We start from the raw sequence: 16,600 nt of genomic DNA, 5'->3' as shown, positions 1-16,600 counted from the left end.
AAAAATGGCATTCCCTCATAAGGAAGTATACACTAGTAGATTCCCAGAGCACCCAAGTCTACGCTCTGCACATCCCACCAGGAAAGTCAGGGTTTTTCATACTCTAAGGTAGAAATAATTAGAGTCTCTTGTTATGTTACTAACATCATTGACTTTAATATTCTCCTTGAAGAGATTTCCAATCAAACAAGGTCATAGCAACTGTACTATCAAAGAAAATCTCCATTCCCTAGTCCTTTACTCAATTTTAATTAAAAAAGAAGGGAGGAAAAAAAAAGGAAATTTACCTTCTCCATGCAGCAAAGATGGATCCAGCAATTCCATCATGTATTCAATTTCAGTATCCAGCTCTAGCATATCACACTGGGCTAGTACATATGTCAACACAGGCAAGAAGTCATCAGCTCCATACAGCCTCCCTGGGGTGAAGGGAACACAGAGAGTGATAGACAAACCACACCTTTTTACCAGGTTCAGAGTTTCAAAGCACAGCGTTATTTTGCTGCTAGTAAAGGCAGGAGTAGTAGGTTGGTTAGTAAAGACCAGCAGAATTGTATTGCTCTACACCCTTCCGTTTGTGGCAAACAGAACATCATCCAACACTCGCTGGACAGGAGACCAACACCAGCTTGATCCTGTACTTCCAGCAAGCACACATCGGATGTTGATAATGAATGCAGGCTTGCAAGGGAATTTAAAGACTGGGCCCCCGTTGGCATCAGTGGCCACTGGCTCAACTGGTCACTTCACAGAAGTCTGCCATGAGGGTCTGACCTGAATCCCACCTGCACTTCTACCACCAGCTAGGAGAAGATGAGTAGACATTTTCTTTATATATGCAAGGACATCCACTTTCTGGAAAGATCCAACCAGATACCAGTTTCTGAGTTTGAATCCCAGCACAGAAGCCTGGATACAAAGGCCTGTTAGACTTTTTGTCAAAAACAGTAAGACCTGACATGAAAACTCAGCTCCTTTCCTTGACAAAGCGCCCACATCGTCTCCAAGCAGCTGCGGAAGCAGCATCAGCAAGAGCAGCACACAGTTAATACACAGACTGTGCTGTGGCTACACCTGGCTGTGCTTCTACTGCTTATATTTAAGCTTTCCGTTTAGAAGACGGAAAAGATTGTATATACAGACTGTATTTTCTACAAAATACAATCTGGATCTGGGCAATCTGTGTTCATTGTAGAACTGGTGTGCTGGTCACCTACCACCACCAAGAGCAGAGCCATCTTAATCTTTGATGAAACTCCAGATGATTGAAGGGTTGATCTAAAGTTAGGCCAGCTAAGGCACACCCTCCAGGTATTACACTATTACCTAGCTGAGAGCACAAGATGAAACAAAGATACTCAAAGAGCTGCGAGCTCAGTGCCAGGCTTTACAAACCTCACGTGACAGCACAACCCAAGGAGCATTTGCCGCACCTAGCCCAAACTCCTCAAGGCAGTAATTGCCTGGCAGTGCCTGCTTAGTATTTTTTTCTGCTTACTGGAAACACCTTACTCAATGCGATAGTACGGCACAGAAGAAAGAGCCTACAGCACTCTGGGGCGAGGATTACTATATCCACTTCAAAACGCAGGAGGAGTTTGCACAGAATAAAGCTGAGCAGGAGCTTGGACCCGGTTCTAGCAAAAGTGCTTGAGGGTCTTCAGCCACAGTCGTTCAAATTCCACAAGAAAGGAGGTGTCTTGATCAGCACCAGGCTCAGCTGCAGATTCAGTGCTCAATCTGCCAACCACCTGCAGCAGCTTAGATTTGCCACGGGGGGGGGGGRAAAAAATCTCCCACCACCTGCACTGCTCACCTTAGCTCATGACCTACTACAGCAATGTCTGATAGGACTTTGGGCAACGCATGACTTCATGCCATCTAACACAGTGTTTTCATGGTGTGTCACCAATGGCTCAGCAGCTCTCATTACTCTGTAGTTCCATTTTGCTACCTAGCTTTCAAGGTCACTCTTTGACACTCGCTGCAGAGTAGAAGTCAATATTGTTACTTCTGTTCCAAAAACACTAAAGAAAATGTCCCAATGAGAACATTCAGGGGAAGCCAGAAGTACTGGATCAGGGGCTGTTTTTCTCCACCCAGTTACACAGAGCCCTTGTGGTCGTGGCATTACATACACACTGTTCAATTACTATACTGAAATATAGGGTGTATTTAACCGCCTCTGCTACAGCTTCCAGAATAATACTCATTTCGTCTCAGTGTCAAATCAAGACTCACAGAACAGGCTTTCCGACAGCCAGTTTCCAAAGCCAACAGCTAAGTAAAGCTGTCCTTTTGAAGCTGCTCCACAGCTCTGCCTCACCTTCACGCACACTTTGCAGATGTGCTCACAGACACTTTGCAGATGTGCTGCCAGTAGCATGAGACACATCAGGAAAGAAGTGGAGAGGCAGATTCCCTCTCAGAAGGGCTAAGAGGAAACACTACAAGAGCTCAAGGAGAAAGAGGCATCTGTCTCTGCAGAGTCCAGTGACCTCATCTCCTGCACCAAAAGACAACCCCAGGTTAGGAATATCAGCAAGCTTTTATCAGAGAAAGCACCATACCTGAGTTATTCTCCATAACAGTGTAAATCAATTTGCAAACTCTCAGTAGCAGCATGACTTTCTTTTCAGGCGAATACATTTTCTGCATGGACATGAACTTGACTTTAATCTTTTCAACGTCCACAAAGTCTGGCGTTGGAACAAACACACCCAGTTCCTGAGGATTCCTCTGCCGCACCAGCTGCAGGTTTTCCTTTAGCTGTTTCCAAGAACCGTCGGCAGTGTGAAACTCTTTCAGCATCGCTTCAATGTGGCCCTTCAGCGGCTTCAGGATGCACTTGTGCATGGCCTTCTCCAGCACCACATCTGCAACGGCAAACACAGGTCCAGCTGACTTCCTCCTCTAGAGCAGAGCCAGGATTAATATACCCACTCCCAAAAGAGACCTCGGAGAGCAAAAACTACTCACCACGGCCTATTTATTGCACAAGCTGAGTTTCCAGATGTTTGTTAACAAGAAAACAAAAGGCAGAGCAGAATCTGCCATCAGTTCAGATGGAATACAATCTGGACAATGCAGAAAACCCCACAGCATAAAGACAGGCTACAGACTGTCAAAAAGTATTGTGGCTCCAGTTAACTCTTTTTTTATTTATTTTTTTGGCCAGAAGTCTCTGTGTTTTGCTTTTACTCTGAGCTTTAGACCTGAACTTCCAAACCTGAAGCAAAACAGTCAAAACTATAATTTCTGTCTGGTTTGGCATGGAAACCAGCCCTTTTCACATAGTTTCCATCAGAAACTGTAACTCAACCAAGGCCTCCTAAAACTTGGCTCAACTTTGCCAAAATCTTTATGGAACTTGGACAGATTACGGGCTTTCGACTATAAATGAAAACCAAGCCGTGTTTGTCCAGCTTCAGATTTCATCATGCAAGCTTATATACAGCTTTGTCATCAACCCTGAGGTTCTTTGTTTGGCCACTGTGGGCACGTGGCACAGTAACCACCGAGTTAGGGTGGTTTTTTTTTTTAATTCCTGTTCTACTGAAGGTTTTTCTTAAACAAACATTCTCCCTTTTCAAAGTAGGGACCACATCAACAGGGAAAGCTAGGCAGATGCACGAAGCGCGCGCAGGGACCGGCAGTGGAAAGAGGAGAGACGGCAAGCGTGGTGCTGCTGGACCACACGATTACACAAGGTAGCAGCGGGCATTCCTGCTGTTAGTGGTGACCCCAAGCCCTGYGCACCCCTGTGCTCCGAGTTTCCAGATGTCCCTAGGGCACCGGGAAAGGCACAGCCGGCCTGACAGATGTTCAYGGCGACCTAGGTGGACAAACATACAGCGTGCAGGGTGGATCCAGCGTCTCAGCGGATCAGAGCGACCCATCAGACAACAAGCGGCAACGTTTCAGATGACCGGTCCTTATCTCCTGCACTCAGCGGAGCCACAGCCAGCACGGACAGCACTGCCAAACCTGGTCGGGAAAGCAGCAGCAGCACCCCTCTGCGCAGCAACCAAAACTCCCTGCCATCAAAGTCACTCTCAAGACAGCGGGGAAAAATATTTTTCCACCCAGGAAAAGGCACAGTTCTGACCTGGGGGTAGACTAGCCAGCTAATTTCTACATGGGACACACAGTTCCTTGCTGGCTTCACTGATGCCATATTTTTATTGGCAATTTAGCTTATTTCATTTATTTTTACTGCCTGCCTTTTTTTTTTTTTAAATAGCAAAACCCCTTTAATGGCTTTACTTGTAAGCAGAACACCTCTGCTGTTTGCATTCCAGCTGCCTGCTCTTGTTTAAGTCAGATTTAAAGACAGCCGGTGCTGGCAAACAGCACATGAGGAGAGAGGACTCTGCATCCCCGTGAAATTTTAACTCCCGCCGGCTTCCCCCGGAGCCCTGCGCACGGGCAGCTCGTGTCAGCCTCCCTTCATCGAAATAACGTGGGTCGCCACCATACTTGGTAGCAGGAGGCTCAGTAAATTCAGGAAAGAATTCAGTGCGGATCCTCGAATTCCTCTGGTCGGATGAGGAGGGAGGGAGCCCCTGGCCTGGGAYGGGAGATGGGGAAACTCGGCTGCTCCTGGGGCTGATCCCTGCAGGCTCCAGCTGGAAGCTGGCCCAACCGCTGCCTGCACCATCCYGGCGCTCCTTCAGCGGAGAAGAGCTGCCAGAAGGCTTTGCGGGAGACCCTTCCACCGAGCCCAACCTTCTCCTTGGTGCCGGCCTTGCTGTCTGCAGGTGGGAAATGGAAGCGTCGAGTCTTTTGCCCTCAACCCTTAGTCAGTCAGCGCCACTCCCACAGCTTCCAGTGCAGATGAATCACAGAGGTTTTTACGGCTCTGCAAGATGGGGAGGAGGAGTTGCTTAATATTTGCAATTCATCCCAGGCTCCTAGAGCAGCGCCTAGAAATCGCTTTCACATTTACTCGGTCGCRTTCCCCGGTTTCTCAGGGAACTTAAAACTGCCTCGAAGCCGCGCAGAGGAAGAGAGCAGGCAGCTCACATAGGCATGGCCAAAGCTCTGCGCGGGGCGCCGCGCGGCAGCTGCCCGCCTTTGGTCCGCTAAGCAGAAGAGGCAAAAGCATCCGAGYAACTTCCTCATGGATCGTTACTCACGGCTGTTCCTGATGGTTTCCGTATTGTTAACCCGATTGGGTAAATAAGAATCRGATGGGCTATTTGGTAGAGCCTCCTTCAGTGCTTTCAGTGACTACATTACAGCTAATAGGATATAACTTAAATAAAAGACATATATCTGTGGTTCCAAAGAGACACTAACGCTGGCTAGGCTTGGTAACGGTAGACTGGGAGAACCTGGCACTTCACTGCGGCAGTTTTGCACAGAACTAACCAGCAAGCAGAAAGTCAACAGTAAGACGACACAGCGATGCGTCCACAGGTTTTTTCCCTTAATCTTTTCTTCTTCCTTCTTAATTCTTGGAACAGACATAAGAAACAGGGAGTTCTGCCCTCAATTAAAAGGCAGCAAATTCTAGCAAGCTGATGAGGCCAAGAACTTGGCAAGCGTCGGAAAGATTGGACATTTTTATGGTAAATAACAATACCCATATTTATCCTAATTCATACAAAAACTTTGCTATTAACATGCTTTAGCAGCATATTAATAGCTACATTACTCTTGAAGCGTGGAAGGACAGCATCCCTTGTGATCTGGGTCTCAGCCCAATATTCAGTGTTATCACATCACCCAACTAGGCACCTTTTTTCCTGAGCTGCCCCTTTCACAGACAGCGTTTCTGGATACGACCCCGCAAAGCGATTCCCGGCCAGCAGCAGCTTTGGCTCTTTAATTTCTAGCAGCCCCAAGCAGTACGGGAGGGTTTCCCGGGCAAATTAGTGTCTACAAGTGGCGAACTGCGGACTGATCTGTTGAGTTAACATTTCCCTGTATTTCTCAGATCAAACCAAAGCCAGYAACAAAAACTCCTGTTAACTTCAGCAAAAGCAAAGTGTTTCCAAACCTCCCCTCGGATGCTAAATATTTCAAAAGCAAACATACATGCTTCAGATATATATTTTTTTAAGCTGATTATTATTTTAAGTGAAGTCCCAGTTAGCTTTCCTGCAGTGATAYTTATAATTAGTCTCTGGCCTCAAAATGGGAACTGGAAGTGCCTTGATAAATGAATTGCAAAGGCCAGCCAGCTAGTTTCGCTGTGACTTGTGGAAACACATCTGTATCCTGTGCTGACACGCTGTTTTGTTTCGCTGCAAACCGCACAAGTCTGCGCCTGGAGAGGACAACGCACGAGCCCCAGCAAGCGTCCTCAGGCAGCCTCTTCGCAGCCCGAAACTGCACGCTCCTCCTCGCCGTTTCCCGGGAGCCGTGCGGTCCGGCACGAGCAGCATTGCTCGGGGGGGCTGAGAGCACAACGCCGCTCAGGTTCACCAGGGCATGCAAACGTGGGGCGCTTGACCATGCCGCGTTTGCTTCGTTTGGGATTTTCCCCAGTATCCTGCGCGTTTGCAGACTGGCGCTACTAAAACATGGGTCTGTTTTAAGGCAGCTTCGGTCAGAACGGCCAAGTCGCCGATTCTTGGTGGGTGTTGATGTTCGCACACGCACCCGGCCCACGGCTCAAAGCCATCTCCGCAGAAGGAGCAAGGCTTGAAGACGAGACCTCCCACGACCCATGGTCCCTGCTCACCTGCACAGCCCTGGAGGCAGAAGCAGGACAGCGGCGGGAGGGGAGAGGCGACGGCGGACCAGCGGCAGGAGAAGCAAACCGGCAGAGCAACCAGGCAAGAAAGGTCTCTAGAATAATAAAACTTCCCCTCATTTTACCTACCTAAACCACACACCAGTGAATCACAGACATTTGTGTTTGTTTTGTTCTGTTTTAATCAGACCACCTGTGGGTYAATTAAAACTCATGCTATGGCTGTGAGGGAAACACGTCTTCTCTYGAAAAAGTAGCAATGAAGGAGCCGCAAATAAGTCACAAAGCAAACGGAAGGGATGACGGGGAAAGGGGCAACCAGGCCGTCTGCCTCCGCTCAGGGCCTGCACCACTTGCTTCCTCCTTGCCCTCTCCCCCTTTCAGCGAAGGGAAGATCACGGGGGAGACCGGGTCCCCCAGCCTCAACTCAACATGAAGAGATACCAGGGGGAACAGCGGGGAGCAGGACCCAAAACAGATGTATAAGGCCCTTGAAAAAAAAAAAAATCACAGCGCTAAAAAACAGGCGATATGAGTTTTTCGAGAGTAAATAACGACATACCATTCTCATTCCGTTAACAGGATAATTGGCTTAGTAAAGAAGCGTGGAGTAGGAGCTGGGCCATGTCTTGACTTTTTTAAAGGCCTTTAACCCTCTTCCATGCAACTTTCCTATAAGCAAACAAGGGAAATACTGTCTAGCTGTAATTACCATAAGGTGGGTGCCCGGCTGGTTGAAATACTGCACTGAGAGGCCAGCTATCAATGGTTCACTGTCAAACACACAGACGTTTCAGAAGAGGTCCCCTGGGGGTCAGCTCTGGGCTTTGGGCTACTTAATATTTGCGTTAAGAATTTTGGATGATGAAATAAGGCAGTTCACATACAAAACCCGCATACGATATCACGGCGGGGGCGGGAGAAAGACATCGCCGGTTCTKGGGAGAGCCGGTTCAAAGTTATCTTCGTAAGCTGGGGAGAGGCCTAAAGCTAACGAGGGAATTTAATAAGGGACAGAAGCAAAACATTGCCTTCCAGCAAGAAGAGCGCAAAGGCAAAAGCGCAAAGCGGAAAGCAACGAAGCAGCTCGCAGCGCCACGGAAGATGAAGCTGGGATTTCAGAGTCCGGCAAACCGAAGACTTCGACGAGCGGTTCGACAGGTTGTAAGAAAAGACCCCCCAAACGCAAGGTGGAAGCGGTYGTTCCAGGCCCCATTCTGCCTAAGCCTGTTTGAAAATCCACTATTTCAAAATCCAGCGTGCATTAGAAATACCAAAGCAAATGATAGGGAGGACGTTCAGGCACCATCGGTTAATACCTTAGAGCCACATTATTCAAGTCAGACGTTTCTTGGGTTAGGCCCGGGTTTGGGCATCGCGATGAAGTTGGTCGGATGCTATAGAGCCTGTCCGGTGATCACCTGACAAAATGACGACACTCAGCTCGACTCCTTTCTGCCCACAGCCAGGAAAAGGGGAAACACAAACAAAAACTCCTAAACATTTGCAATTTGAGCAGCAGCAGACTGTCCGACTCTGTCCGGATCTCCACTGACTCGGTCCAGGTCTTTATCCTGCGGACAGGTATTCAGGYGTGGACAACTTTTACAAGTTTATTTTGCATTCATTCTTAAATGATAAAGAGCAGCATACCTTAAGCCTTAATTCCCTCCCAACGCTGGGGATCCTGGTGTTTCGGAAGGGGCCGACAGCCCGCCCGCAGCACTGAGCTTCGGAGGCGCCCATCAGGAGCGAGGAGAAAGGCCGATGCACGCGCTTCTCCGGGAAACCTCAAACATCTCCCGCCAAATCTTTCGCTGGCCAGAGAAGCGAGGGAAGCAGTGCTGCAAGACAAGCTACGCAGTCGCCCCGGTCGTTAAACAGACACCAAGGGCTGTGAGAAGCCGTGGGCGATGCTGCTCTGGCACGTACTAAAAGTCAGGAGACAGTGGGATAACGCGAAACCTGGAGGCGCCTGACCAGGCAACTGTCCTGCGGGGCGGCGGAGAGGGAGACAGGGTTGGCTCGAGCTCCTCCGGGAGGAGCAGAAAGGGCCGGGGAGCCGAGACGGCCGATGATTTACCGTCACGGGCTCCCTCCTCGTGCCACCCGCGCCGGCGGCGGGGCTCAGCCGCGAGGGGCGGCTGCAAGCTACAGCCGCCGCATCGAGAGGAAGAACCTGCACCACGACTGCACAGACCAAAAAGAAAAGGATAAACGACCATTTACAAAGTTCAAGTTTGGGCTGCARTGCTGCACTGAAATAGCCAAGCAAAACCCCAAGACGATAGGCAGGGCTGACTTTTTGCTTTAGCCTAAGAAGTTCTGCTCTACAGGGATGATTAAATCTGGCTGTCGCATAGTTATCTGCTTAGATCAGCACCATCCGATGCTCCTGAYCCACTGAGGCTGCTCGCAGGCTCCAGGAGTAGGCAGCAGATGACTCAAAAGCAAGTTCTTTCTTTGTTTGAACTACCCTGCTTTAATTAATTAGATTTAATTGCACGATCAAAGTCAGACTTGCTGTCGCTGAAGAAAACCTGTGTAGTTTAGTTATAAAGCTTAGTAACTTAAGCTACTCCGAGCTACCGCGACATTTAAAAGCAGACATCGTTTTGCCAGTCCCTAGAGACCCACGGTCGGACTTAACCGCACCCTTGCGATGAAAAGCACAAGTCAGACCAAACTACGAGCGCAGAAGTCCTGTATTTCTTTGTCCGACAGCCTCGGAGGGCCCGTGGGGGGAACCCACGCCACCGTTCAGTTTGCTTTCTCTTCCACACAACACCCACGTAACRTTCTTTATTATTCTAGCGAGGCTACTCCACGTCTTTGAGGGAGTCTCGATTTTGAGGGAACTCTCAGTAGCGTAGCGCTCGCTTTAGCGGCGCTTGCTGCTTTGGCTCGGCTCGGTGCAAGCGAAGTTGAGGTTACAAGAGAATCCTTCGCCTCGGTCAAGGACGGACAAAAACGTCAAAAGAAAATCCCCAGCTACTCCCAGGGAAAGAACTATCTGCCAATTTTGTACCGGGCCAACTGTTGGGACACCGGGGTATAGGAGGAAAAACAAGCAAATGAGGACTGAAGTGAGCTCACAAGGAAAGTATTTTGCCCTGAGGGATGTTTACCTCCTCAATGTGGCTTATAAGCTCTTTTACAAATACTGCTCAGGCTCGGCAAGACAGCGGGACAGAGAGATTTTATGCAGCAACAACGATTCCACTTTTGTGGATACACAAGTCTCTCTCTGTTGGTAAAACATGCATTCAAATATAGAGTTCAGCGGCAACCATTTATAAACAGAGACATGCAACAGAGAGGTATAGAAATGCAGAAACTGGCATCCTCTTCTCTCCTTTTTCATTTTCTTTCCTTTTTCCTTTTTTTAAACTTACATATCCTTTTATKTAGCCTCAAGGGTAGGGACACTGCAGCTTTGCTAGGAGTGAATGAGAATTTGTTTGGATGAATGAGATTTGTTTCAAGAGGAAATTGCTAAGAAACGTTTCTCTGCTCTTAATTGTTGCTGGCTTCTAATAAATTCTGGCTTTATGGCTCCAACACATACTTAACATAGTGTTAAAATTGGTGCATTGCAGCATCTAAAACTATTTCAACACAACTCAGAGAAAAATAGGTGCGTGCCAGCAAATAGGGGGTTAACAGTACAGCAGTTAAAAAAAAAAATCACAGGTAAATCAAATCCAGCGCTCACCACTATTAATTGTAAGGAAAACTTTTTATAAACAGCTCTTTGTAGCATAGTTCTTCCGAGCTGCTGCGGTTTTATTCTATTTTTTTTTGATTGTTTTAAAACTCAAATAATCCACGGCTTAAACTCCGCTAGCAAAGCCAACTCCCTCCCTTCCAAAGCGGCACCAAGACTWTCAGTCTAGCCTCGGCTCCCGTTTTCAGCTTCCCCCAGCCGACAGGGCAGTATTTCTTACCTATTTGGTCCTCGGGGATCAGGGATTCAATCGGGGGGTCGAGTTCGGAGCTTTGGGACAAGTAGTTCTTGACCTGGGTCATGAACTGCCGGATCGTTTGCAGCATGTCGGTGCTGGAGACATGGCACTCCTTGTTTTCCTGCAGAAAGCTGACATAGTCCTGCACTAAGCAGCCAAAGTAAGTGCGCTTGTCCCGGGACATCTCCGCGATTTTCTTGATCATCCTCTTTTCGGGGGTCATGAAGGAACTGAAAACGCCACTAACTTTCCGGAGCTGAGATTTCACAATCTTGGGGAGAACAAACGAGCTGTTTCTTTTCTTCTTGGGCTTCAAAGGGGGGGCCATGCTCTCCTGGTCGCTCTCCCCCTCAAAATCCTCCAGGCTGCTGTTAGTGTCCCCCTCGTAGCCGAACAAGGGCATGCTCCGATCGAAGTCCAGCGAGTCGGAGGAGGAGGTGGAAATGCTCATGTCGCTCAGCCTCTGCCTGCCTCCATCCCACTGCGCCGGTGACTCACCGTTCGCCGCCGCCGCCGCCGGGCTCTTCTTGGAGGCTGCCGGATCCTGCGCAGGCGGGGCGGCACCTGCAGCGCCGGGCGCTTCGGAGGCGCGCGCCGAGGGGCCGCCGCCGCCGGGCCGAGGGGCTGCAGCCGCCGCCGCGGGCTTGCCGCCGCCCTCCGCCTCCGAGCAGACGGCCTGCTTCTTCAGCCGGGGCGGCGGGACGGGGGCCGGCTTGCTGCGCAGCGCGCCCGAGTCTCGCTGCTGCTTCTGGCTGACCGGCGCTGGCATGCTCGCCGGCTTTATAGTCCGGGAAAGCTGCGGGCTCGTCAGGCTGCTATTAATAGCAGGAGGTGGCGGTCTGGGCGGGGGGGAGCGAGGCCTCTCGGTGCCATTCGCGTCTTGAGCGCGCGGGCTCTGCCTTTTCAGGCTCCCGCTAACGTCCTGGCTGTGCACTTTTAAGAAGAGGGGATTAATGAAGCACAGAGCTCCGTTGGTCTGGCTGCACTCCAGCTCCGAGGGCGTCCGGGTCCGTATAGCGTGCACGCCATTTATAAGGCAGAGCTGGCGCGCGTCTTTGCGAGCGCTGTCTGCGGGCGCAGGCCGGCGGGGAGGCGAAGGGTTCGGGGGGTTGCTGTTAGCCGGCGAGCTCCAAAAACCTGAAAGTCATCATTGTATTAACGTAAGAAGGCAAACGGCACGCAGACGGGCGTTCAGACCACTCGGCTCAACGTAACCCCTTGGAAGCATTAAGAAATTTAGGCAAGCTTTTATAATTCAAGGGAGAAAAAGGAAGCGAGATGAATAGCATTCCTAGTGAGCTGCTTAAAGCACTGTCACACATAACTGCCCGTCGCACTCCCGGGGCTGCTCCTATTCATTTATAAATATCACAGCCAACGCGTAGCTTCGAATCAGCCCACAGAACGAAGCTAAAAAACAAACCGAGAAGCAAAGAAAGGCGCAGAGATCGCGACATAGCGATTCTTCCCGATCTGAGGCTAAAATGGACAAAAACTACTCACCAGCACATCAGTCGGGAGAAAGAAGACTCCGATTCTCAGCTGGTGTTAATAAACTCGCTCCACTCAAGCCAACAGAGTCAGGCTGATTTACATCAGCTGACAGCCACTTATGGCAACCCATCAAAAGCAGAATTTTTCGGGGGTTGGTTTCTGCTTATAGTGAACAAATAAAACTAGGTAGGAAAGCTCGGCTCACGTTCTGCCGTGCCGGGTGCCCAACCAACCTTCAGCTACACCGATGCAACGCTCGTGCCTCTTTAAGAGCCCTGGCCCGCAGCCCCGCGTTTGTAACGCTTGAACGGTCCGCCGGAGGTTTCAGACACTCGGCGGCACGTAAACGGACTGAACGTGCCGTCCCATCGGCACGGCGCGGAAACCCCGTGCTAAACCAGCAAATTTCCGCCGCAGCCTCCTGGCTTGTCCCAGCAAAGCGTCCGCGTGCGTGCACCGAACTGAGTTAACAGCAAAGCCCATCGGCTCCTGCGACTCCGACGGCCGAAACCAGACGGGGCCCTCTGGGACGGCAATCAGACTGAAATAAGGGAGGAACGCCAGAAGAAGGCTTCGGTAAAATTTGCCAGTCCTGACGTGGCCCCTTTTCCTAGAGTCCCTAGAGTTTTCCTAGAGTTCCCCTTTTTGGCTGCTGGGTAAAAAATGAGCCTTGTGAAGCCCGCGGCATGAATTTCTCATACTGAGCTCTACAACAGGGGTCCCTGCCTGGCAGCTGCGTCCTGCCCACGGGGCAGAAAACAAGAGTACGGCCCAAGGTGACAGGCTGCTCCCAAGGAATATACCTGGGAATTACGTAGGGGATATACCAGGGGCTGTCTGTAGGGAGAGRCACGTTGCACGGCCATGCAATGCTGCCGTTTTTTTCCTGCTCCGTGATTTCACACCCTGCTTGCAGATCCTGCAGCGGGCTGGTCAGCGCGCTTGGCACGTGGGCTGCTGCAAACATGCATGAGATAAGCACTACAGTGGGCGAAACATGAGAAGAGAGACCAAAAAAGGGTCGGCAAAAGCCTTGAAGCCTTTACCACCAGKTCTTCCGGATGCGGTTTGCTGGGCTACATGCTGTTGACCCGCATTGCGTATTGCTTCCTCTGAGCCTAGAGCATAACAGAGCTCTGGCAGGAGCTATGGTCCTTAGCATTCAGATCAGGCYGTTTTGTGCCTGTCTGCTACTTAAGGAAAGCTCACACTTAATCGGAAGGCCCCTCGGAGAGGTTTTAGGCATCTCTTGGGTCAACAGCATTGCGGGCCTGGCTTCCCGGTGTGCTCTTTTGTACGGAGTCACCTAGAACTCCGCTAAATTCTCAACTTGGTTGCCCGTTTTTTGCCCACAGAAACTGTGGTCTTAGTCTGGCATACAGCAGGCCACTGACCGCAAATACACCAACCGTGAAGTTATGCACCGATCAGCCACCAGTCTCCTTCCAGCTTTCAAGTGCATTAGCTTAAAACAAAGAAGTAAAACACAAGCTGCAAACACAGCAGAGATGGTTCAAGAACAGGACTAAGCCTGCGGCATGTAAGCCACGGTGCTCTCCRGTACGGAGGACAAAAGACAGCATGATTACTCTGGAGAGCTTGCTCAACACCACCATTATTAGCTTCTRTGGAGACACTTGTCTAAATGCTACTTCAGGGCCTCTAGGTTTCTAGGGGGGACTGTCTTCATTACACCGCCTCCCAATTTGCCTGCGTTCCCATGAAAATCCATACTTTCATTTAATTACCTAACCTTGCRGATTAGCAGCACAGAAGACATCTGTCTCCTCTTTAAAGTGAATTCCTGATTGTCAGAGCAAGTGCAGCAAAACAAAACGCAAAGCAATACAATACTTCATTGTGTATGACTTTGCTGCAAAATCCAACAGCCAACATCTCTGGAGAGCCTTGTGTTACGACCCTGATTTAATGAAGACCCGCTTCTAAACTGAAGATGATTCAAAAATCTACTGGGACAAAGACTGCCCTCAGTCAGCCCTCTCCTCCTCCAAAAGGAAATAAGGCCATTCAGCACTTTGCAGGAGTTGCTCAACACTTCATCTGGGTCAAGCCCACGTTTCAAATCCTGCCAGGCTTTGCATCTGCTGCAAGCTCAAAGGGCATGTTGCAATGAAGCTGTATTTGGTTGTAGCAGTCAAGCTGTGCATCTTTCAAAGACAGCTCTTAGCATTTTCTTTTCTTGATTTAAAAACCCTCACCAAACCAAAGTGCACGGACACGTTCTACAGATGCTATGCACACACCCCTCCTTGTACTAATATGCTACCGCACTAAGCCACCGAAGTCAAAATTGCCTTTCCAAGGTAAATAATCACACGTCAGTCTGAACAGACAGTTTTGATAACAGTGAACTACAGTTCCTACACCCTACTGACAACCACAGCAAATTATCCAGCTAAAGGCTGCAGCGTGAGACCACAGCCAATATTCCAGCGTGGAGGACAAGCTAACTCAAACCTCTGCCTGGCGATTGCAAGACTTGCTTTGCGTCAGCCCAGGGGCTGCATAGCGAGGAGAGGGAGGGAAGGAAGGAAGGAAGGAAGGAAACAACACTAACAGAGTCAAGAATATCACACAAGGCACATAAGGATGGAAGAACGCCAAGGTCTCCATTTGGCGAGTACAAGGCTTTGGCCTTCCCAATAGGAGAAGCTGCTTTTCCAAATGCTRTCTGGATCATCGCTGACCAAAACGAACTATTTACCAATACAGACTGTTTCGTCAAGCTTATAGCAAAGTTATAGGGAATGAGAGCTATGCAGATAGCTACTTACTCAGTCCGAGCTGAGCAATCTCTTCAAGTTCAGCTTCTGTCTTTGCTGCTGCAATAGCATGAGGCAACTTCAGGGTGAACGGCAGGACATCCCTGTTTGTAGAACAGAAAAACAATAATGATTTTCACAACAGCATCCACAGTTTTAGAAGTATTTGTTTCAAACACAGGCAGCAGTTGAGCTCAGATTCTTACTCTCTTTTTGAGCTATGGCAGGTAGCAAGAGCCTTAAACATACAGCATGCAGTGTAGACATGTAGCGGTCCCAACCCCAAGGCTCCTTTACATTGGGAAGCGGTGTGAAGTGCAAATGAGAGTCAGGTCCCCAGGACTYTCTTTGGGCTCCCTTCTACAGCCCCACCTTATTTTCCTCCCATTATAGCAGAGGCTTTAACACCTGGTCTTTTAAGAGCAAGCCAGCGYGATGCAAAAGCTTTATCTGCCCTTAACCCTTTAACTAAGCTTCGTATTTTCCAAATACACTGTTGAGTGCTCTCAAAATTGAACACCTAGTTCTCCGAATAAAAATAAATGAGTATTTGGGTGGCTAGTTTAAAAAAATTTCTAACCTGGGATGTATTGGTGCACTGGAACAGGCTGCCCAGAGAGGCTGTGGGGTCTCCACCCTTGGAGATATTCCAAAGCCATCTGGACAGGGTGCTGGGCAGCCTGCTCCAGGTGACCCTGCTTGAGCAGGGGGGTCGGACTAGAGGATCTTTACAAGTCCCTTCCAACCTCAACCGTTCTGTGATACTCTGTCCTCGGCTGAAAACACATTTCATTTAAGAAAGTCTTCATAATTTATCCTCATATCCGATTTCTATACCAGAACTATATGAATACTAGAAGGTCAATGGATGTTTACAAAGGCAGATGCATGAATGTGCATAACATAAGCCAAAGCTAGTGTAAAAAGCTTTTGGACAGAGATTTTAAGAGGCAAAACCACTTAGCTTTACTTACATTTACACAAGTACTACCATCAGCAGATAGCATACCTCTCGCCCACCCAGTTGGTACCAATACATCCTCAAGCAATAGCGCATGCTAAGCTGTAAAATCTGTAACAGAAGTACCTACGTAATTAGAGTAAATCAGAGGAAACGGAGCACAGAAATCCTACATACAACCGGCGTCAGGATCATTTTTTTTAAAGCTGCAAACAAGCCAACCATCTATTGCAGCAGGCAGACGTGGTTTTTAAATGCTGAAATATCACCAAGTTGCATGTTAACTTGATGAAAAATCAGGGTATCAGAACCCCAAGCAAATTCCACTCTACCATAGGCACGAGGCTGACACGCTAACTAGAAAGTATGTGAAAAGACATTTTCAGCAACGTACCACGTAAAATCCAGTCCAGTTTATAGCAGCGCAGAACACCTTCCAGCTAAACACAAAGAGAGGTAACCCTTGACTCCTCATACACACCGATGCGGTACCTACAGCAAGAAATTCCCTCTGGGTGTAGGAAACCCTCCCGGCTTCGTTGTGATGCACCCAACGGGACGCCCTCCATCACAACCACTGCCTGCCTGTGTCCCCAAGCTGCCTGCACCTTCTGCGTCCCCAGCGGTCCCATGCCACTGGCAAGGAGGACAAGGAAGCCRGGTAGCTGCTGCCACTTAAGAAACACTGGGCAAA

The 16,600-nt window shown here is 49.3% G+C and overlaps 1 protein-coding gene across 5 annotated transcripts in view; it reads right to left on the bottom strand.

Moving 5' to 3' along the window:
• The window catches only part of RIN2 (Ras and Rab interactor 2), an 83,749-nt gene that overhangs the window by 7,439 nt on the left and 59,710 nt on the right, over positions 1-16,600 (bottom strand). For all 5 annotated transcript variants that reach the window (XM_026060207.1, XM_026060206.1, XM_026060209.1 and 2 more), the window contains 4 exons: positions 14,958-15,049; positions 10,651-11,805; positions 2,571-2,876; positions 288-419 (listed from right to left, as the gene is read on the bottom strand). In XM_026060207.1, the coding sequence (XP_025915992.1) occupies positions 288-419; positions 2,571-2,876; positions 10,651-11,805; positions 14,958-15,049 (1,685 nt within the window). The remainder of the gene's footprint in view (positions 1-287; positions 420-2,570; positions 2,877-10,650; positions 11,806-14,957; positions 15,050-16,600) is intronic.

Source organism: Apteryx rowi, unplaced genomic scaffold (genome assembly GCF_003343035.1).
Source record: "Apteryx rowi isolate R43461 unplaced genomic scaffold, aptRow1 scaffold_167, whole genome shotgun sequence".
NCBI classification, from domain to species: domain Eukaryota; kingdom Metazoa; phylum Chordata; class Aves; order Apterygiformes; family Apterygidae; genus Apteryx; species Apteryx rowi.
Note: the sequence above shows the minus strand (reverse complement) of the source record. Positions and strands in the feature narration are given on the sequence as shown.